Source organism: Lates calcarifer, linkage group LG18, assembly GCF_001640805.2.
Source record: "Lates calcarifer isolate ASB-BC8 linkage group LG18, TLL_Latcal_v3, whole genome shotgun sequence".
Classification (NCBI taxonomy): domain Eukaryota; kingdom Metazoa; phylum Chordata; class Actinopteri; family Centropomidae; genus Lates; species Lates calcarifer.
The window spans coordinates 15,990,745-16,012,268 of record NC_066850.1 but is presented as its reverse complement, the minus strand read 5'-3'; the positions used below and the strand labels follow the sequence as shown (position 1 = coordinate 16,012,268).

Below are 21,524 nucleotides of genomic sequence, written 5' to 3'. Positions count from 1 at the left end.
CTGCAACAGAATTTTCTGCAGTGTTCACAAAATTAAATGTAATGACATGCATTTTAATACTTTAATAGACTTTAATTAAAAAAAAAAAAAGTTTTCAGGATCACACCAGTAGGCATTTTTTTTATTAAGTACACAAAGTTACTGTCACATTTATGTTGATTCATAACTAAGCTATTTTGATTGTGATGACTGTTTGTTACACAAAAAAGGATTAAGTGCCTCCTCAATTGTGAACATAGATAGATGCATCATAGTTTAGCCCACAAACACATATAAAATACTTGGATAACTAATGCTACTATTTGAGGAGAACACTACAGAAATGTTCAGCACCCTCTAAGGTGCTTTTGGGGGAAATGATATGTTAATGCAATTCTCACTCTTTTTCAAAGACAAAAATGCCCTATTAGCTTAGAGTTTATGACAATTTCAGATTCTAATGTTAGGTATGTACACTTAATTGAATTAAATATGAAGTACAAGCAAGATCCTACACCATCACCCCCCACTGACACAGGAGAAACCACCAGCATATGCTGTTCACTAACTTGTACAATCTTACAGGTTGTAATACTCCTGTTTGACCTGATCACTGAGCTACTTTCTATCTGTAATAATAACATTGTATCTGTGATATTTAGATTATGTGTTTTAGTTCAATATAACCAAGTACTGAGTTTTACCATAAAAAGTACAGAATATTTTATGAAGCGTGTACATCTGCATTTGAGTGTCAATGACTCACTTTCACTGCCAGATGAGTCTTGGCGGTCGGGTTCAGGTGAAGAGCAGCCACTCTCTGGGCTTTTGGGTTTGTCGCTCTTGTGTTTCCTCTTTGGCACCGTTACCTATACACACACGCATGCACAGATACACACATAAACACACACAAACAGGTAAAGATAGACAGGTCAAAAAACAGGCCACACACACCAGCTACAACCAAATAACATTCTGTACGCTGACATCCACACAAGTACAAAGAAAGACTTAGAACAGACTTATTTAAATACACATCAATACAGCAAAACAGGGCTATGATGCAAGAGCTCTCCCCCGCACACTCTCCCACACAAACATGCTAGTCGGCGCAGTAATAGCAGCTGTGTGAGGCATGCCGGTACATCAGTAAATTACATCCAACAATGATACACAACCAGCATCCAAAACGAACCAAACCTGCCAAGGAACATTACAGGTACATTAAAATGATTCAGTTCAAAGGGATTAAACTCTGACTGGATTACAGCTCTTATTCTCAGTGCTTTTTTTAATGTGATGAAATTTGGTGGGCATGAGGTCTTTGTCTGACAAAATAGGTTGATGTCAGTTAAAAACAGTTCAGAATTTGCATGAGAAACACCTGAAGGTCAAAACGTCCAAGTCCACAGATAATAAATTAAGGAAGGCGGTTTATTCCAGATCAAGAGGTAATGCTTTATAACTATGTAGGACTCTTTCTGATTCAAAGGTGCATTTTGTTTTGCCTGAGAAAAGCTTGAATTTATCTGGGCGACAATGTCTGTAAGTTAAATCAGCTGATGCCCAGCAGAGACAAAGTTTTCAAACCGAAACCTTAAAGTACTGATTGTGACAGATAACGGTCCACTCAAGAGAAACTTCACTGGCTTGGGCACTTGGCAGGTGGTTACTTTAGACACACACACACACACACACACACACACACACACACACACACACACAGGTGGCAAACATGTGGCCAATGATTACACAGCAGCCTTTTGCCTCTCAGTATAACACGAAGGACCAACAGGCTCAGTCAAGTTCAGAGTCATACGACACGACAGAGAAACAAACAAAATGAAGAAGAGGACAGGTGAGAGGTGAGGAGGGCGTGACGGCCGCTTTGAGGCAACCAGGCATCAATGGCAGTGGTCTGTTGATGTGATGGATGAAGCAGATGAAGCTGTTCTCTCTTGTGGATTTTGTATGGGACATAACCATCTGTTATGAGAGCTCCACTATGTTCGCCAGCTAGCTGCTAACTTGTCTGTCTTCAATTTGGTGCTGAACAGATAATGTGGAGGGTGTTTATTAGAACTTTTTCACTGAAAACAACTGTCTGCTGAAGCAACACAGTAAGGATGTGGGCTGAGTTTGTCACCATGAGTGACAACTTTCATGATACACACAGTGATTTGATTTATTTTGATTCTATTTAAATATTGATTACAGCTGACCGTTGAGTGTAATATTGTGCAACATTTGGAAACTCACTCTATACTGATATCAAATGGTGTCATGCTCATTTGTAATATACTTGAAGAACTATACTTAAACATTCACTGAGGTCCAGTTACGAATCTCATGTTAAATTTTTAAATTTTAATTCTAAAATTTGTCTGTCTGTTCTAATCCTTGTTGCACTCTTAATAATAGTTAGTTATATAATAGTTTATGACAGTTGAAGAAAAAGTACATCTGGAGCTACAGGCAAACAATCTCTCCGTATATTACTGGTGTGGAACATGTACTCTTTCAAGTAGAAGTTTTATTTTCTTCTTCAAAAAAGGCAAAAAGGAAACCTTGTTATCCACTTACTTTAGTATGAAGTGTGACATGCCCTTCCCTCCCATACAGAGAGAACAGCAGGTGTCAGAGTATGAAAAGAAAGGCAGAGGCAGAGACACAAGAGGAGCAGAGGCGGCGACGGCGGTGGCGGCACAGCGATGACGACACAAAGAGAAGAAGCGACAATGAAGACGGTGCAACGGGTGCTGCGTGGAAGGTGGCTGAGGCGGCGTGATGCTTTTTTTTTGGAAATGGCGGTTTTCGATCGGGACGACCTACCTGGCACTTGCAATTGTCCCTCCGCGGCCCCTGGTTACTCAGACTAATAAGACTGCCAGAACGTACCATAGGGGTGCGGTGTCGGACCTTGGTCTGGATGCAGCCATCTTTTTCAAACTGGATCAGGTCATTGAGTGGATCCCATGGCCTTGTGCTGGAGAGGGGGACAAGAAACACAAAAAGAGAATTGATGAGCCGTAGAGAGAGAGAGAGAGAGAGAGAGAGAGAGAGAGAGAGAGAAACAGTGTGATTTACAAGGTGGAGATAAAGGAAACAATGAGAGAATGAGAAGAGATCCAAATTGCCCCCCACATCATTTCACCTGATATAAATTGCACAATACTCTCACTTTTTTCCAGTGAAAAACATTTGCATTACACTCTGCTACCAAAAGGGCTCTCCCATCCATTGTACAACATATAAAAAAAAGGTGGTTTGCCAACAGGCTGGACATCAACCCTACAGTAATAGAAAATCACCACTAGATGGCGCCTTGTTACACTGAACAACTCAACAGAGAAGCTGGGGAAACTTAACTGCCATACATTAATACCAGCTCACAGGCAGCAGGGGAATAATCACTCACTCGGCATATCTGTAATGCCACTCTCCGGTGATGGGGTCCTGCTCAAACAGGGCAGGGATCCACTCCTCGCATTTGGCTTTCCGCTCGCGAGCCGACTTCCTCTGAGCTTCCTCCAGAATGAACTTCTCATTGGTGGCCTCTGTCTGGTCCTTGTTGTTGATGGCCCTCGTCACGTGCTGCCACAGTCTGATGGACAGAGGGAGGATGAGGTCGACAAGTTCAGTTTACAAAAAAAAAACCCAAACAGAATGCATACAATGAAGACAAACAATAAATAGTTAATGATATCTATGTGTACCTCTCTGATTCATACTCTCCCTGCTCCTCTGGTGGGACGGTGCAGCGGGTCAGTCGACTCTGTCTCAGCTCTGCTGTTGGGTTCCAGAAGGTGTCCACTGTTCCTGTCTTCTTGTCATTGATGAAGATCTCGCTGTCCTGTGAGTGGAGTCAAAATTGCTCCTTAATACAGATTCTACCTGGGCACTCCCTTCTCTTCCACTGTTTTCTTTATCTCTGCTAATGCTACTTAGAAAGAAGTGTACATTACAGTACATTTTGTTTTATTCCTTCAGTAACATACAGGCAGTCAGCAGTAAAATGTGTCTCACCCAGTGTCCTTCTAGCGTAGCTAACACCTCCTTTCCCAGCTTGATCTTTCCCGAGATCTGATTGACACTGTCGCTGCTGCCAAGGAATGGCTGGAGGAGAGAGAAGAGACACAGGAAAGAGAAGGAGGGGAAGGAGAGGAAAGGAAAAAAACAAAACAAGGGGGAGGAATGATTGAGGAAGAAGAAATGGACAGCGAGGAAAAAGGAAGAAAAAGAGGGCGGAATAGGACAGCAAGAGAAAGACAAAGTAAGGTATAAAAGAGGAGAAGTGAGAGATGGAGAGGAAGAAAAAGCAAAGGAAGGAGGGAGAGGATTTTAGAGGGCAAGAAAAGGAGAGGTATATGCATACATAGTTTACTTGCTGCAGTTACTGTGGAAAAAAGATGTTTTTTATTGTGTCTCATCTGCATTTTGTCTGTAGGATGTTAAAACATGAATAATATGGTGTGGTTTGTTGTGTTGGAGGAGTCATGGAGACGAGGCTTCAACTGCATTTAACAACAAATTAACAACAGAAGAAAGTAAGCTAGCAACGACCATCAACTTTCAATTAAATTTAGCTAATGACACAGTGTTCCATTAGGTACATACTCCACTAATCATTCTGCTCCAATAATCTACTTAGATCTTAAGGATGCAATGCTGCTGGATGAAAATTACAACATTTACAACATTTTAATGATAAAATGTTAAAAAAATAATAATTATTATTATATCAAAGTAGTTAAGGACCCAAATATATCCTGATTAGTATTTTTAATTCAATTTGTGCTCTGTGACATGTACCTGCCGCTAGTTCATGATAGGGTAACGCAGTAGGTGGTGTCAATCAGGGGATGGAGGGTGGGATGTTTTGCAGGGAGGGTGAAGGAGTGGAATAGAGAGGAGTTGGTGATGGAGTGGAGGAGTGAGATGTTCAGAAAATTAATGTGAAAACCACTTTTTTGTTTGTGTTTTGTTGTTGTTTTCAAACTCCTAGAGGTACTGCGTCTCTAAAGGATTTGAGGGAAGTGAGTTCCCCTCACTAAGAAGTTTATTACTGAACACTTCTAGATGTCTCGGTTTGCTATTTTACCACAGCTGAAGCACTTAAGTCATCTTCTACTCTTATGTCAGTTAACTTGGAAACACAGTTGTACCTTCAGCTTGAACTCCAGCTGAGCACTGTAGCCTGTTTTCTCACATGCAATGGTGATCTGGCCACCCAGCTCCAGGGTCATGGTGCCATACAGGATGCCTACCATATACACAAGCACCATAAGAAATTTCAGTTAGTTCAGATAACTGGAAAAAGCAGACACACAGTGAAATATTAACACTGGATTCTTGTTATTCATCAATCTACTCTGCTTCCTCTGACAGTTTGTCATGCTATTAACATTGAAACAGTGGGTAAAACTTGAGACGGGAGATTAAACAGACTTGTGCAGTGCCATCATGGTGCACAGGATACATTCTGACCTTTACAGTGGGCGTAGGGCATGTTCATCACATAGTCCTCTCCTCGGTTGAGAAAAGTGAGCCGAGCCTCCCCGTCTAATATGGCCGACAGGGAATTTCCTGGGTGAACAATACAGCCAACAGGCATGAGAGTTAGAACAGCAAAGAAATAAACTCACAACTGAATAAATACTGGCATACTTTTGTTATACTTAAGGTGAGTAATTGGATTTTAGATGCGTGTGTGTTTGTACCGTAAAACTTGGACTTAGCAAGGATGCTGCCGCTGACACAGAATCCATCCTTCCTGTTGCTGACATAGAAGGCTGACACCGGAGGATGATGGGATACCTGAAAACACACAGTCAACTTGAAATTTACTGAGGCAGATATTTGAGGGAGCTAATTTTGGTGATGGACATCAGCCAAAACACCCATCAGTTGTACATTCATCAAAGCATATGTATTCAGTCTCTGCTGATATTATTCTTGGAATGACCGTCGTTTGCTTATAGAGCTGCTGTTACCTGCTCGGCGATGTAGAAGGTCTTGCTGTTGGTCCTCTGGTGGAGCCACATGCAGCGGTATGTCTCCCCAATAATGGGGTTGTAAGGCTTCTTCAACCCCTGTGGATTAAAAACCAACAAAAATTTGCTGTTAGTATAACATTACTGTATATAAACGAATATGTGTAGCTCATCAACATGACGTCAGGTGTACGTGTTTATTCTGCTAACCTTTGGCTTTTTGTAAAACCCAGAGATGTACCACTTCACCACCTTCTTCATCCGGTTGTAGGCGTTCTCTTCAATTGCAGCCCTGAGAATCAAACAGTCAAAACGCTTTTTGGTTCAAACACATCTCCTGGACCCTTTAATTAAGACAACACTTTAGTGGTATGCAGGCTTGTTTTTTTCCAAGGATGTCTGTACAAATTGAAGGATGGCACAAAGCAAAAATGGTGCTGAGTTAAGAAAGTCTAATTTACTGTTGAACACAAAAAGCCTTAGGGCAAACAAAAAGGCAGGACGTACTCTGATAGGAAGTCTGCGTGGTAGTAGTAGTCAGAGAGTTTGTCCAAGAAGGATCTTGGCTCCAGGATGAAGGTGGGCAACACCACCTTGGACAGGTCCATGCCAGGTCGGACCTGCTTCAGCAAAGTCCAGATCAGAGATTTATTCTCCTCTGATACTGTCTCTGTCTGGGCAGCCTCACCAGCCTGGAGAAGAAAAAGGCAGAGATGTCATGATTTATTTTGCAAGTAGCCCGAAATAATACTGCACTGCATCTCCCGAACCCTCTGCTTGTTTATTCCCTCAAGCACATTAGTGTCCTGGCTGTATGTTCTCTCTTTTCACTCAAGCTCTCTGCGCTGGACTTTCAGCCGTCCTACTACCTCTCTCCCTGTCCTGGATGTCAGTGCCTCTTTCCACATGTTTTAGATCTTTGTCCCTAAGGAATCCCTCCTCCTTGTCTCTCTCTCTCTCTCTCTCTCTCTCTCTCTCTCTCTCTCTTTCTTTCCCTCCCTTGTGTTCATGTTATCCTTGTCTCTCTCTTCTTTTGTGTTTTTTTCATTATCCATAGTCTTCATTTTTTTCCCCATTAAAAGGTTTTTTGGGGGAGTTCGAGGGTCTGAAGACAGACTGAAAACCCCTCTCTGGCAAATTTGTGATTTGTGATCCTGGGATACTGTCCACATGCTTCAAAGTTTGATAAGGCTGCGTGTGCAACTGGTGTGCAACAGGAGGCTTTAATTAGCCCCTAACTATTAACGTTTTGCCTTGTCTTCAGTAGGTGTTTAATTAGTGAGCTGTCAAAGTCAGATTTCATCAGTATGGAAATGCATATTAGCACTTTCACACTTGTCGTCATACCACTGCAGTCCCTTGCAGACACCCACACAAACAGTGATCAAAGCCTGTCCATGTTACAGTTTTCTTTATCGCCCCAGCAGAGGAACATGCTAATTTCTCCTCATTATGAGAAATAAGAAACTTTATAAGAAAAAAAAAAGCTAAAGTTTTAATTCAGGCTAAAGATGGCTGCTCAAAATCCCATGAGACCATGTCCTAAAGCTGCAAACACACTTGAGCTACATATATTTTTTTAAACTTTAAGGCTCTGTGTGAGAGGAGGAGATCTGAATCAAACTCTTTATCCCCTACCTCTCCCAGCTCCTCGTGGGACTGTTCCAGGTACGGGGTTTCTCGCAGGTGTTCATTAGGATCCAGGTCAATGTATGAGTCGTCTTGGCGCTCTGACGTGTCGCTGTCACTCTCCTCGCTCTTCTCCAGACCTTCTGGGTCTGACTCCTCATGGTCCTGCTCTCCCTCCCGGTCTGACTTATCTGAGTACAGGTCCGGATCTTTCAAATGGTCGCTGTCACTGAACCTGGAGGAAGACAGGTGGATAGAGTAATGAGGTGGATTACCAAAACAAAAAAAAATTTGCAAACACAGGTTTAATTTCCCAACTCACTGGAAACCGTGCATGTTGTGGGCTCGGAGGAGGCTGTAGAAATTAATGGAGTGTTCTCCACCAGTGGCTACTGTGCTCATGTCCTCCTTCCCCTCGCGGATCATGGTCCTCTTCAGCAGGCTGGAGCACTTCAGGGCCAGCTCTAAGGCATCCATCCAGCATCGACCTGAGAAAGAGATTTAAAGTTAATAACATGCTGCAGACAAACATCTCTTCATCTGTGTTGTGTTGTTCACATTTAGACCCAGAAAGAAAATGGTGTGAAGACAATTCTGTGCATTGGGTAGTAAATAGGAAGCCATTGTGGACATTTTTGATTTGGCTTCTGCTTGACTGTTTCAGCACCATGGAGAGAGACTCAAAGGTAAAGGGTCAGACTGAAGTGGATGTTTCAGCACCATGGACAGAGACAGAGTGAGATGTGCTGTGGCAAACTATAACACCCACATATAACCACACACAACACATCTATGTTTTTATCTCAACACAGCTCATACATATTCCTAACCCAACTAATTGAGTGAAACTGTGTTCAGATTTACCTACAGTGATTGTCTTGTATTTGTGTTCTTCCTTGTACAAATTGCACTGAATATAATTTATTTCACTGTGTTTTCAGATGTAGTGTAACATTTATACATGGTACTGTTTTGTACAAGTGCTTTTCATTTTTATGTGTTTGTGAAAGTAGCATGGTGTGTGTTGGGGTCTTATATGCCTGTAAGTGCAGTATCACAACAACAGCAGTTTTGTTCTTAAACCAAAATATGAAACAACAAAAATATAACTTAAAAAAATGGGATTAAAACTGAATGAAGACAGCCTGATTCCTTTATATCTTTCCAACTGGCCTTGGATTAACAGGAAAGCATGACAGTGTATAGTCTTACACTTATACAGACATTAATGTTTAGTTGAAAGTTTACAGTGAGTGAATGAAAATTTTCAGGTTTCCATTTCTACAGCAAAGACACCAATTCTACCAGTAGGGTATGACTTTCTGAAGCCCGAATCAATATCTGAGGTTAAGGTTTTCAGACACATATCTTAAGGTAATGAACTGGATTAAAAAAAAAGGGGGTTAGATTAGTGTCATTTCTGCAGAAGGCCACGTATTGGCAGTATACAGACGTTTAAGATAGTAATAATGTGGTGCCAATGAATGGCTTCATCTCAGTCACTCTATGTAAGCAGAGACTGCGAAGATTCATAAGACAAGACAAATAGCAAGTGTGAATGACGGCCTGTCTCTTACCATCAGACTCAGAGGCAGCACGGAAGATGAGGTGGCTGCTGGGTAATGGTTGCGTGATGGAGCCCACTGCTTCTCCTTTAGGACCCTGTTGAGAGCAAGAAGTAGAGTTCAGTGTTTAAGGCTCGAAGGTGTATTATTTAGAGTCAGTGACTTGATTGATGCATTAGTCATTTTGATCTTTGTCTCTTTTTCTTTTGAGATGGCATTAAGATCTCCTCTGTGATTTCCTCATTATACCTGTAGTGTTTGTGTTTCTTTTTTCAGTTTTTAATCATTTATATGTGCAAATAGAGGAAATCTAGACTCCTGAGTATATCATTATGTAAATAAGCTACGAGAGGGGACAGAGGGCACAGAAGCCAAACAAGTGAAGTGTTTACTTCAATAGCGAAGAGGACAGTGGGGAGAGAAGGAACGCTGTAATCTAAAACACAGACCTCTAATTGTGATTCAAGCCTTTTCATGGCACAAACAAAAGGAAAACACTTGAAATGCGAGATCAGTGATGAATACGAAATCACAGCTGGAGTGGACGGAACAGAGCTGCAAATGGGCTCTGCCAAATATGAAAATGGCTGGCTGGACATATAATTTTCTGCGTCTGTCCTGCATTAAACAAAGATGAGCTCTTAATTATACAGTTAAAATCCACATCTGTTTAACTATTTGTTTTAATTGCAGAGGATAAAGGGGTTTGTTTTTAATGGAAAATCCTTTTCCCCCCCGATTGTCTGTTTGTTTTCATTTTATTTTATTCATCATTGGAAAGAAAAACAGGCTGCACTGGTCTGCATAACAAACCATATGCAATCAATCATCTATTATAATAAATAATGGAATTACAAGATCATAGATTTTTTTCCAATGCAATATAAAGATAAATGAAGCTATGTAAGGCACAGTTAAAGGAATGGTTTGACATTTTAGGAAATGTGCTTATCTGCTGAGTTAGATGGGAAGATGTTCATACGGTAAATATGAAGCTACAACCAGCAGATGGTGAGCTTAGCTTAGCAAAGACAGGAAACAACTAGACTGGCTCTGTCTAAAGGTAACAAAACCTAATACTAATATGCAAGACTACACAGTCTGTTCTTCTCTACTTTGTGCTGAAAACCATCATCTAATTTAAGAAATGTTATTTCCTAATTGTCCAGACCTGGAATACATCAAGTCACTGCTTCATGATTTTCCTAGAATATCACTGATCAGTATACATCTTGTATCTTATGATATATTCTAACCTTGACAGCCCAGATGGACTGCTCCAGCGGGTGGAAGAGTTTAAAGCAGAAGCCGTCTTTCTTGGAGGGCCTCTCGATTAACTCGCAGGCGTTGAGCAGCACCGTTCCCACCCACTGGCCATTTTTGTGGGTTTTATAGATGAGCAGGACGCCTGGTTTTAGCACACACCACAGCTTGGTCCAGCTCTTCAGAGTGCCACGGATCTACAGTGGAAACACCAACATATGAATGCCAGATATTCTGAGGCCTCACCTGACCAAATGACCAAAACATAAATAAAACGGCACTCAACATTTTTACAGTGGTTTATTCTGTGACTGTAAAACTATATAAAATGACTCAAATATTGCAGCTAAAGCTAACTGTTTTTTTACTCAACTGCCTCCATTAAATCTTCCTTTATTTAACAAATTTTTTTTTTATGTAGGCTGTCATATGGGGTGTGAAATTAAATTATCTTGGATTCAACAGAGGAATAAATTAACTCTTGTTCTCACCTTTAGCCAGTCGGCCATGACGATGACAGAAGGATCAGTGATGGTGCTGAGCAGCTCCTTAGTTGCCCTCTTCTTTTCTTCCCTGTAGTTCTTCTTCTGCACCTACAGGGAGAGCAGAGAGATGGACAATGCGGAGATCAATTCACACAACTGTGAATAATATTATCCCACACTTGCTTCCTCACTGAATTACATTTGGCAGCAAATAAGAATGGAAACACGCTCCTCATCGTCGCTATCGAAACAACACCTGGTCCCTTCTGACTGCAGTGTGAGGTATCTGGTGCATAATATAAAGCAACTATAAAGTTCAACCTATCTGATACATAGTATTCTGAGCATAATAACTAACACAGTTAACAGAATGAAACAAAGTCTATGACAAGCATCAGTGGTTAGACTATTCGTAACACGTAATATATAAGGGTATGTTTAAAACTCATGTTGTCTGTCTTAATAATTAGTGTCTGGATATACAAGACTTAAGCTGATTTAAGCTCACTTACCTTGAGTGACTCCTTCTTGGTGAGCTTTCCTCCAGACGCTGAGACATCCTTGTCCGAGCCATTGTACAGCTTTGTTTCAGACTGCAAATATACAGGGGGAAAGAAAAAGGTTTAACAGAAATGATAACAGGTTGATATATGTATGAATATAAGGATATATGTATGTATGGGCTGAGCGATGACGATATAACGATAATAATTATATTGTGATATAAAATTATATTGCGATAATTAATTTTCATGCTGGTAGGGTGAGATTTTATGATATAATTGTTTCTTTGTGTCAGATTTGTGAAATGTTGATCATGTGATGTTCATGTTGTGAACACATACAACAGTTTCAAACCACAGTTAACTGTTTGTTTTCATTGACTTTCACTCAAAAATCAGCCTTTTAAACAAATAATGATTTGACAAAAAAAATCTATATTTATATATACTGAATCTATAATTATTGACATTGCCCAGCCTTAATATATATAATATATATCAGTCAAAAAACAAACAAACAAACAAAAAAATTTCAAACATGTCTAATGATTATAACCAAGGCTTTCATGTCAGATTTCTGCAGTCTATGTGACAATCATCAGCTTGTGTTGCACTCTGGGTAAGCTGCTCTAAAAACAGTCGCCCACTAAATGACCAAATGCAATCTAAGCTAGAGTGTTCTCTGTTAATAACAAATCTGTTATCACAAATGATACAATCAACAGAGTCCACTGAAATGAGGACATCACATTAGCAAAGAGCTACAACATCACTGGAAAACATCATCTCCAAGTGCTTGTTTTCTGTTTCTTCTAGAGTCCGTTCGCTTCCCTGAGAGCCCAAAATTAGCTCAGTTAGTGGAATGAAGCCTATAAATGCCAGTGCAGGTGTGTCTCTGCCAGTTCCCTTCGAAAGCCAATTGGAGTGATTTAAGGTGGAGAGACAGACGAGGATGTGTGGGGATCCTAAGGCAGGGCTACTTAAGGCCTTAAACGCCCACAAGCAGGGTTGGAGAAACACTGAAGGTACATGATAACAAGCTCTGAGGCTGAAATCTTCTCTCTTACATCAGTCTTCTATTCAGAACCCTTTCACAGAGTTTCTGCTGACACTGCACTGATTTCTGTGAAGATTGGTGGAAACATAGCTATGGCTCAACTCTGCCTCGCCACAGTCTTTCTGAGATGGCAGCTGTTCTTGACAGCAAAATCTAAAGATTAACTGAAGTCCACAGATAGGGATGCATGAAAATCTTGCCTTGATTTTTGGGAGGCCTCAGTGATAGAGAGCTCTTTGAGGCAGGCCAATCTCTGCAATGACTATCCTGTCATACATTTTTATACTTCCAAATCATAAGAAAAATGTAATAGGATTCCTGTCTGATGCAAGCGTCTCCACTGTGACTCAGAGGGAGACTCACACACCCACGTCTGCACTGACAAACATATTTGATATGGACCTCGACAGATAAACTAGACAGGCCTCCTCCACACTGAGCTCACATGAAAGAAGGACTGAGTTTGAATTTTAGCTGATAAATGTTTGATGTGTACAGTGTATATGTTGTGTGAGTCATCTCAATGTAGGCTATCTGACACCTGAGGCTAGAATGGGAGAAGGAAAGAAGACATGCGCTAATTCCCATATTCTCTGGTCTCATTACAGCACGCACGCTGAAGCACCAAATCTTTCCTACCCACCCATCACAGTACATCAACTTACCTTGCTCTTAGATATGGAATGTGAGTCCTCTTTCAAAGGCAGAGGCAAGAGGTCCTCCTTCCCTCTCTCGAAACCTGTGACAATAAAACACAACAGCATAAGGAAACGCTCAGTCCATCAGTGTGTCCTGGCATACTAGGAAACCGATCTCATTCCATTCCATTCCACTCAGGTACCACAGTTGCCATGTTGTTCACACACACTCTACACAACTTTGAATGTGAGCCAGGATCCACCAACAGAGTGGCCTCTGTTCTCAAAGTTTTAAAGCAAATATCTACTATTTGTTGCTGAAAAAATGCAGATTAAACAATCAATCAAACAACATGAAAATTAATCGTTAGCAATTTTGATAATTGATTCAATCGCTCCAGATTCTTATATATGCCCAGAATGTGCTGCTTTTCTGTTTTATTTCATTATAAGTAAACTGTAAACTAATTTTGTCACTATTCTTTTTGATTTTATTTTTACTTTAGATTTGTTTATTCATTGAAATAATAGTTTTAAAAAAAGTATTGATGACAATAAATAAATACAGATCCTAGTTTGCACTATACAACTTCATCCTGATTGTTTCCTGGTGTTTTTCATTTCTGCATTTGTGACGCTTCTCTTCTAGCTCACACTGGCTAGGTCAATAGTAACTGGTCATTGGAAATCAAATATGCTTGAAAATAGTTGCAGGGCTTTCAAGTCCAAGTGTCTGAGTAGCCAACTGGAATCCCATTGCATAATGTCAGTCACGGGAGCACCCTGTCCTTCAAAGCAACTGGAAGCGAGCCACAGAATCTGGATGGCAACATGCTGGCGCCAGCTACAAGTCCTTAATCTGAACTGAGCTCAGAAGTTAGATAAATTGGCCGGTGAGACAGTTCCATGTTTTAACCCACAGGAAAGGTATAATAAACATCAGAGAGAGTCAGACACTCTTTTGAGCTCCACTTAAGCATTTCTAATCTTCATTAGTAAGCCGGTTTCTACCAATTACTGTAAGCCCAGCAACAGATTCCCGACTGAGATCCTGGCAGATGGTGACACTGGTGGTCTCAAGGTGACAGAGAGCCTGTAAATATTTGATAGTTTCCGTCTCCTATCCACAGGCCATCAGTATTCAGCCATGAGAGTTAAGGAACTGCTGCTGAGCTTCATTACCAAATGAGATATTTATCATTCAGAAAAGAATCACATCTTATTTGACCAGCTATTTACCTTGATAAAAAATGCCTGTGGTTGAAGCAAAATAGGCATTCTTTTTATTTTATTCTAAGTGCATAACAACAAGAACAACAACTGCCTACAAACACACAAGCCTGCTGGTGCTGTACCATGTGCACAAAGAGAAAGTAGTTGTAGTATTTCCTTCAACTTAACAAAATCTTAGTGTGAAACACCCCCCCGCTAACACCTCATGGGGATGAAAAAAGGGTGCAGCAGCAGGTCAACAACTCTGCTGTGAAAGTGCCACTTGAACAAGAGTCAATTGCTTACATGCATATTTTGCTCAAGAACACTTCAGCTATTTAAATTATGCCATGAAAGCATTAAACCAATTAAGCTCTACAATTTAGAGAGCCTTCATGTTTTCTACGCCAAACCTGTTTGCATGAAATTAAAAGCAAACCAGAAACAAGAGTCTTTTTCATTTAGCTGACTGCATCAGAGCTACATTGAGTCTAAATCAGTTAAAGCTCCAATTAAGTAACTGCAGTGATATACATCAAGAAATTAGGGCATGCAATTGTCTTTCCTGCTTTATGAGTATTGCCTTAGTTTTAACACGAATCTAGCTTCAGTGATATATTAGGTGTCCCACCAGACCATCTGTGCCCACTTGGCAGATGTATCTCCATGCCAACTTCGGCTGGAAAACAACTCAAGGGCAATTCAACCACTACAGCAAACCACAAGAGGTTACAGATCTCACTGCCCCCTTCCCTTAGTCTCTGAATATATGGAGAGGACTGGATGATAATAATGGAATAATTGAACATATTAAAATGTAATTAAGTTACAATGTTGTGAAGGAAATGAATCCTGCCTCTGCTGCTGTGTTGTTCTTAACGTAACAGACAAGTTTCCTAACTAAAGCTGTGGTACTGTAACGTGTTAGATGAATCTGGGACGCATGCTAATGTTTAGTCATTTCAAGTAAGACAATAACCATCAACTTGCACTAGGAATCAAGCAAAATAATGATCACTGAGTTAATGAACTTGCTAATTTGCATGACTGATAGACATCCAATGTGCAATGAGGCAGTTGGACTATGGTACTACGAGGTTAAATTTGTTTCTCAGTGTGTCTTACATAAGACATGAAGTAGTGTGTACAAATGTGGTTGCTGTTATTAGATATAAAAAGGACAATAATCTGTTAAAATCACATGAAATCTGTTATTTTAGGTACCACTTTTACACACACACACACACACACACACACACACGCTGTACTCTCATTACTATATAACATTTGCTTGTAAAATAATCCACCTGGTTATGAAGTATCTCTCATGTCTAATCCTAATCCTAATTAGCCCATGTGAACCTTTTGGTTAAACTTTTTGGATTATGCAAAAATGATAAGGACAATGGCTTTGTACTGAGGGCGTTTCTTCTGCTAAGGACAATGGCAGAGCAGGGAAGCAAATCAGTGAGTGAAAACACCTGCAGATTTAAGGCAGAGAGGCTTTAGTGGTGAGTATTTCACAATGATATGTTCATGCATTTTTCATTCGCTCTGAGGCTATTCACACCATTTTCTGAGCTGTCATGGTTTGGCTTAAGAAGCTGATAGTATGACTGACAATTGTTAGCCACTGAAGGAGTCCACTGAGGACTGCTGTTTTATATGAACATAGAGCACTTATCACAGCAGTATTATAAAACCCTCCTCAAAATAACAGTAAGTATTCTAAGTATTCTATTTATCTAATAGTTGAAAGTAGAACTGAAAGGATGGCTCGACTGTTAAATTAACTTACATTAACTATTCTGAAAAATGTAATTTGATGTTTGATGATGTAACTTTTGACCCAAGAAAAGAAGGAAGACTTCATTTAAGGAATGACATGGATGGAGCAAAGATCAGCTGGCAAAGATTTCTTATGTTTTTTGTTACCCTGTCACAAAGATAATGGTGACACTGCTGACAGATGCCACCGGGGCTAGCAAAGGTCCAGTCTGTCAGACAGAGACTTCGAGGATGCTGTTGTGCCCATCTGCTTTATATTGAAGCCTGGTAGAGATGTGAGGTGGATGTCTCTTTTTGTCCATAGGTGCTAATGAAGCAATCAATTAACAAGAATATTTTGTCACATAAACTGTGCTGTCAGATCATAATAGCACTGTGCTTTGCCCCTGATGGCTGTCTTTAGAATTAAAGACTGACCTCTGATTCAATATTTAAAATTTTTGACACTCCTGTCCATTATTATACATCAACAGTGAGCTGCCCCATGGCTGTAGTCTTTAGGGGAGATGCATCCAAAATGTAGTTGGAACTCTGCCACACGACCGTTGCACTACTACACAAAGTATAATTTTAATGTTATACATGCATGTTTCACAGCCAAATTCACAAATACCTCTCACAGCAATCTACTTGGTAAGGACTCAGAATTAGGATAAAAAAGGAGCAAAGAGTTGAAGATGAATGAAAATTCCTACATAAAACAATACATGCAGTGTTACTCAGTGCACATATTTTCAAAGATTTCACTGGATTGAAGCTAAAACATGTAACTTACAGTATGAATACCCTTTTAATTTGATTTCTTTTTGAGATTAAATGTGTTTTCTAGACATTCAGTGTGCAACCTGGCCAAATGCAGCCTGTGCAAGTGTGTGTGATTGAAGTAGTAGGAGACTCACGCCCCACTGCAGACTGACTAGGGAATTTGCCTGTAACACTGGAGCTGCAGTGATCTCACTCTGCATCAAAGATCATAGACAGAAGACAGAGAGAGAGACAGTAAAGAGACTGACACAAACAGAGAGAGAGAGGAAGAGCTGTATGTTGCTACAATGAATGTCTTTCCACATTAATGCTCTGCCTCACACAAAGAATACAGCCTAAATCATCTGAAGCATTACACCAATAAGCTTCAGACAACAGGCACAATAGCACTGAAGAAAGTAAAGGGGAAAAAAAACTATGATGAAAACATTAAATTCATGACACATGATGAATATACACACATGTATTGCTAGGAATTTGGCTGTAAGCAACAAGTAAAAATGGTCAGTTTACTTATGCCCAAGGGGGTATAGTCTGGTTGAGATAGTACCTCTATGCTGGGATAAATACAGCCATTCAATGTCACCTGAAAATATCACTTTAGAACCATGATTTGTCATAATATGCAGTCATGGCATTTTTGACATTCAGCACCCCAACTTGCATATCATTCACTCCAATTGTAATTAACGCACTGAAGCTGCATCTCCAACCAAAAGGAGCTTATTTTCAAGTCACTAACAAGGCAAAATCAGTTCATTATCTGTTGTTGGAAAGCTCCATGGAAGTCCCTGAGGAGAAGCTGCTGGTATCTTAGGTTCACATCACACCACAGATTAAACCAGGTTCAAGTCACGTTCATTTAAAGCTCATACCGATATTGACTGAAAGAGTTAATAATGCAGTTATTAAGAATACTATGTTTCTTTTTTTGGGGCGCCCTCATAACCGAATGGTTAGGGCGCGTACCATGTGGGTCCTAGTGGTCTGAGCAGGTGGACCCCGGTTTGACTCCCGATCCGGCCAGACCTGTACTGCATGTCATTCCCCCACTCTCTCCCTGTTTCCTGTCTCTCTCTCACTGTTCTATAAATAAAGGCAACAAAAAAAATGTTTCTTAAAAGTATGCTTAAAAGCAATATACAGCTTGTAATGCTGCTGCTGTATTTGGTTGGAAATGTGAATTCTGCCATAGCAACAGGTGACCTGAGAGCAACAAATGAAGGGAAAAGCTGCCAGAAACTTGCCATGGCAACAGCATCTCTACTACTTTGGCTCTAGATTCATGAAAACTGGAAGATGGCCTGGAGGGAAAAGAGATACAAACAGGAAAATCTCACGGGTACTGTTTTTCTACCTTGATTTAAGATGCCCAATTAGTGGCCTATACCAAACTCTGAATCCCTTTAGTATTGCTAACTATACTATTACTATAAATTTGTTGTGGAAACACTGGTAGGGGAATTGGTCAGTTTAGTTAACATGCAAACTCAGGTTAACACATAAAAAATAATATGCCCACAATTCTGAATGGATCCAGAGTGAATGAAAACAATCACTTCCAAATGTCTTTTATTTGGCTGTAACATTTGCAGCTCAGCATGGAGAGTCAGGATGTAAGACAGCATGCTATCATGTTATCCCTTTAACTATTGTAGGGAGTGGAATGGCCTCTCTCAAGTTCTTACAGAAAAGATACCTGTGATGACAAGGTTGATGGTTTTATTTCAAACCCATTTTTACCATTAAACACTTCATCATTTTAACAATAAGGGTAAAGGTCGCAGGTGTACTTTACAGCAAAGATATATCGACTTTAAATCTAATCTGAGTCAAGCTCCAAACACAGTAGTTTCTACATTTCCCATCATGTAACTCGGTGTCACCTTTCATTGACCCTGCCTGTCTGCTGAACTTATTCGTCTTTCACACTCTACCAGCCCCAACTAGGTGTAATCATTATGCAACTCTTTTCGTGAACTGCTTATTTTTTTCCTTGTGAGGAATAAACTGATCTTCATGTAAAATCAGCAGAATTCCCATCTGAACATTATTTATACTTCAATATGCCTTTAGGGCTTTTGTATCCAATCTACAGCTGACCCCTGTTTTTGCTACAGTAGTGCACCACATCCTCTGGGCAATCAAAGACTCCTTATCTTCACTGAACCTTCCAGTATGCCAAGTCATGCTGAACTCAGGATGAGCTGAGATTCCATCTAATTATCGACCACAAGGGTATGGCTTTTTCCACTCCCTTATTAACCTTATAAAGGCCCCATTTTTAACCTGCAAATCAATTTCCCTTGCAGTTAGTCCTTAGCTACAGAGGAAACAACAGTAAACAAAACAGCTGTAAGTGCACAGACCAGATAAAAGCATGTATTCTCTCACTTAATTTCACTGATGAAAAATCCTTTTTATCACTCCGGGATTAAGTCTATTTGTGGGAAGCAGGTTTTAGCAGCAGTTAACAAAAATTTGAGTTTCACTCGCTGAGTCCACGCCTGTCCTTGCCCTTGATCATTTTAATCTCCAGGTCTTATCCTGGCCTTCAAACCTGCTTCTTATGCAGCCTGTCTGAGAATTTCACAAACATATATAACAACAACTGAAAATGAAGTGGCCCAATCCACGTTAAAAGGGTCGTACTTTTATTCTGTCTGCACACGGGGAGCTTGATGAGACAAAAGCACATTATCCCTCGGAAAGGATGATATTTCAAACAGGACGTGTCTGGATGAGAATGGGGACATTAGGCTGGTTGTATTACCATGGCTGCCGTTTTGTGTTGGTTATATATTTATAGTTCACCGGGTTCATGTGCACTGTCAGATGCTTGCCTCTTCCTTGGTCCTTGGTAAAGACTGCAGGCAATGACCTATTGTCCTGTCATTTGATATTTTAGAGGATGGTTCAGGAGGATAAAACTGCAGTTTTGTTAATAATATTTTACCAGAAAAAACAAAATAAATACTGTCACATTTCCTAAATCTTAGTCGCTTGATGATGAAGGTCTTACTAGTCAGAAAATGTCTGAGTATGCCATACTGGCACCAGCAGATCAATCAATATCTTGGCTCTAATGTGTTTTATAGAAAACAAGAAGTCTATATCTCTCAACGTAACTAACATTTTAGAAGATACCCAGGCCCAGTCACAATAGGAAATTAAATGGCCAGAGACAATTAGTTGACTGGCAAGTGTGACCACAATGTGGAGCTTTTGACACCACACACATTACCAGCAGACAAACTAAAACTGAGTCATCAACCATCCGTGAGCTGTATTCTACGAGACACAGCCTCAAAGAGTACAAATCCTGAATATGTTAAAGCTTTGCAAGAGTAGGCACAATCATGTGAGCAGACTCTACTGTGGAGGGTATGTGGGTGTAAAAAAAAACAAAAAAAAAAACGAGGGATATAGAAGCAGAAAGTAAGAGACAGTACAAAGGACAGAAAGTGAGTAAATGTAACCCGCCTGCATGAGCTGTCTCCTGCAGTTTCTCTTACAGCCGGCGCCTGTTAGCAGAGCATCTAAAATAAGGATGAATGGAGCCCAGACTGGGAGCTGACTGAGAGAAAAACACCATGACTCAGACAACATCGCGCGGCTCCAGATATTTGTATAGCTGGAGGAGCTGGTGGTTCGGAGGGGAGAGAAGCGGGCTTGTGGCCAAAAGGTCACCAGCCCAAATCCCCAGACATGGAAAGGTCTGAGGAGAGAAAGACGATGACGATCACTCTCTCTTCCCTCTGCTGATGCCCTTGAGCAAAGCAGTGACGTAGCAGAGCTGCTCAGTGGCAAGCGGCAGAGGACTAAGGTTGTACCAGGACGCATACGTCGGAATTACTGCATGAAAGTGTGGCAGTGTGTTGTTGAAAAAGGCATTTGTGCACAGTCAGCCTTTCCTGGATTAATAACAATCATCTGTGAAGGTGGAACAGAGAATATCCACTCTCTCAAAGCTCCAGCGGCTGCCAGCTGTCCGCCTCCAGGTTGGTGTCCTTTTCAGCAGGACAAACAAAGCAAAGATCACAGAGGCGGAGATTTTACAAATGAACACTGAACTGATTTAATCCTAAATGTTCGGTGGGATTTGGTGTACTTCTGAAAAATGAGGATTATCGGTGCTCTCTCAGGGAGGTATCACTGGACCCTGACCAACATCAAACCAGCTGAGCAGAAGCCTGAGTCCTGCCTCATTCATCAGTTTACACCAACCTGTTTAAACTCCAACATCAATAAATGGTTATGTGTTTTGTTCCCTAACTGTGGGGAGGGAGGAGAGAGAGGACTTTTAAGTGAGGGGGCACTAACAAACATCTCACAGCGATGACAAAGCAAAAAGCCTGTTTCAAAGCATTTATAGCTGAAATGATTCAGTTTTTAGATGTTGGAGTAGCTCATCACTTATGTTAATGTGACTTTTGACAACTGGTTGTTTCCTTATGCAACGTATTTATATTTACCATTTTCTCACCTAAACACATGGTGTGTATCCCTTGAGGTCTAACAAATATGTTGAATGAATTTCCCATGTTTATATCCATGTTTATTACCTGCAAGTCCTCCTCTTCACTGCCTTTGATACCACATCTTTGCCTGTTACCTCCTCCAACTCTTGGTCAGTGTAATAACATA

At 40.5% G+C, this 21,524-nt stretch overlaps 1 protein-coding gene across 12 annotated transcripts in view; it reads right to left on the bottom strand.

The window, feature by feature from the left end:
* Positions 1 to 21,524, bottom strand: part of osbpl8 (oxysterol binding protein-like 8) — a 79,717-nt gene that overhangs the window by 3,714 nt on the left and 54,479 nt on the right. For 10 of the 12 annotated variants that reach the window (XM_018697091.2, XM_051077784.1, XM_051077785.1 and 7 more), the window contains 18 exons: positions 13,140 to 13,213; positions 11,427 to 11,507; positions 10,921 to 11,022; positions 10,423 to 10,626; positions 9,179 to 9,263; positions 7,924 to 8,089; positions 7,611 to 7,836; positions 6,480 to 6,664; positions 6,183 to 6,264; positions 5,973 to 6,071; positions 5,700 to 5,796; positions 5,467 to 5,565; positions 5,145 to 5,242; positions 4,006 to 4,095; positions 3,696 to 3,832; positions 3,398 to 3,583; positions 2,812 to 2,965; positions 746 to 848 (listed from right to left, as the gene is read on the bottom strand). In XM_018697091.2, the coding sequence (XP_018552607.1) occupies positions 746 to 848; positions 2,812 to 2,965; positions 3,398 to 3,583; positions 3,696 to 3,832; positions 4,006 to 4,095; positions 5,145 to 5,242; positions 5,467 to 5,565; positions 5,700 to 5,796; positions 5,973 to 6,071; positions 6,183 to 6,264; positions 6,480 to 6,664; positions 7,611 to 7,836; positions 7,924 to 8,089; positions 9,179 to 9,263; positions 10,423 to 10,626; positions 10,921 to 11,022; positions 11,427 to 11,507; positions 13,140 to 13,213 (2,268 nt within the window). The remainder of the gene's footprint in view (positions 1 to 745; positions 849 to 2,811; positions 2,966 to 3,397; positions 3,584 to 3,695; positions 3,833 to 4,005; positions 4,096 to 5,144; positions 5,243 to 5,466; positions 5,566 to 5,699; positions 5,797 to 5,972; positions 6,072 to 6,182; positions 6,265 to 6,479; positions 6,665 to 7,610; positions 7,837 to 7,923; positions 8,090 to 9,178; positions 9,264 to 10,422; positions 10,627 to 10,920; positions 11,023 to 11,426; positions 11,508 to 13,139; positions 13,214 to 21,524) is intronic. The other 2 variants (XM_018697094.2, XM_018697099.2) reach the window with 1 other exon arrangement.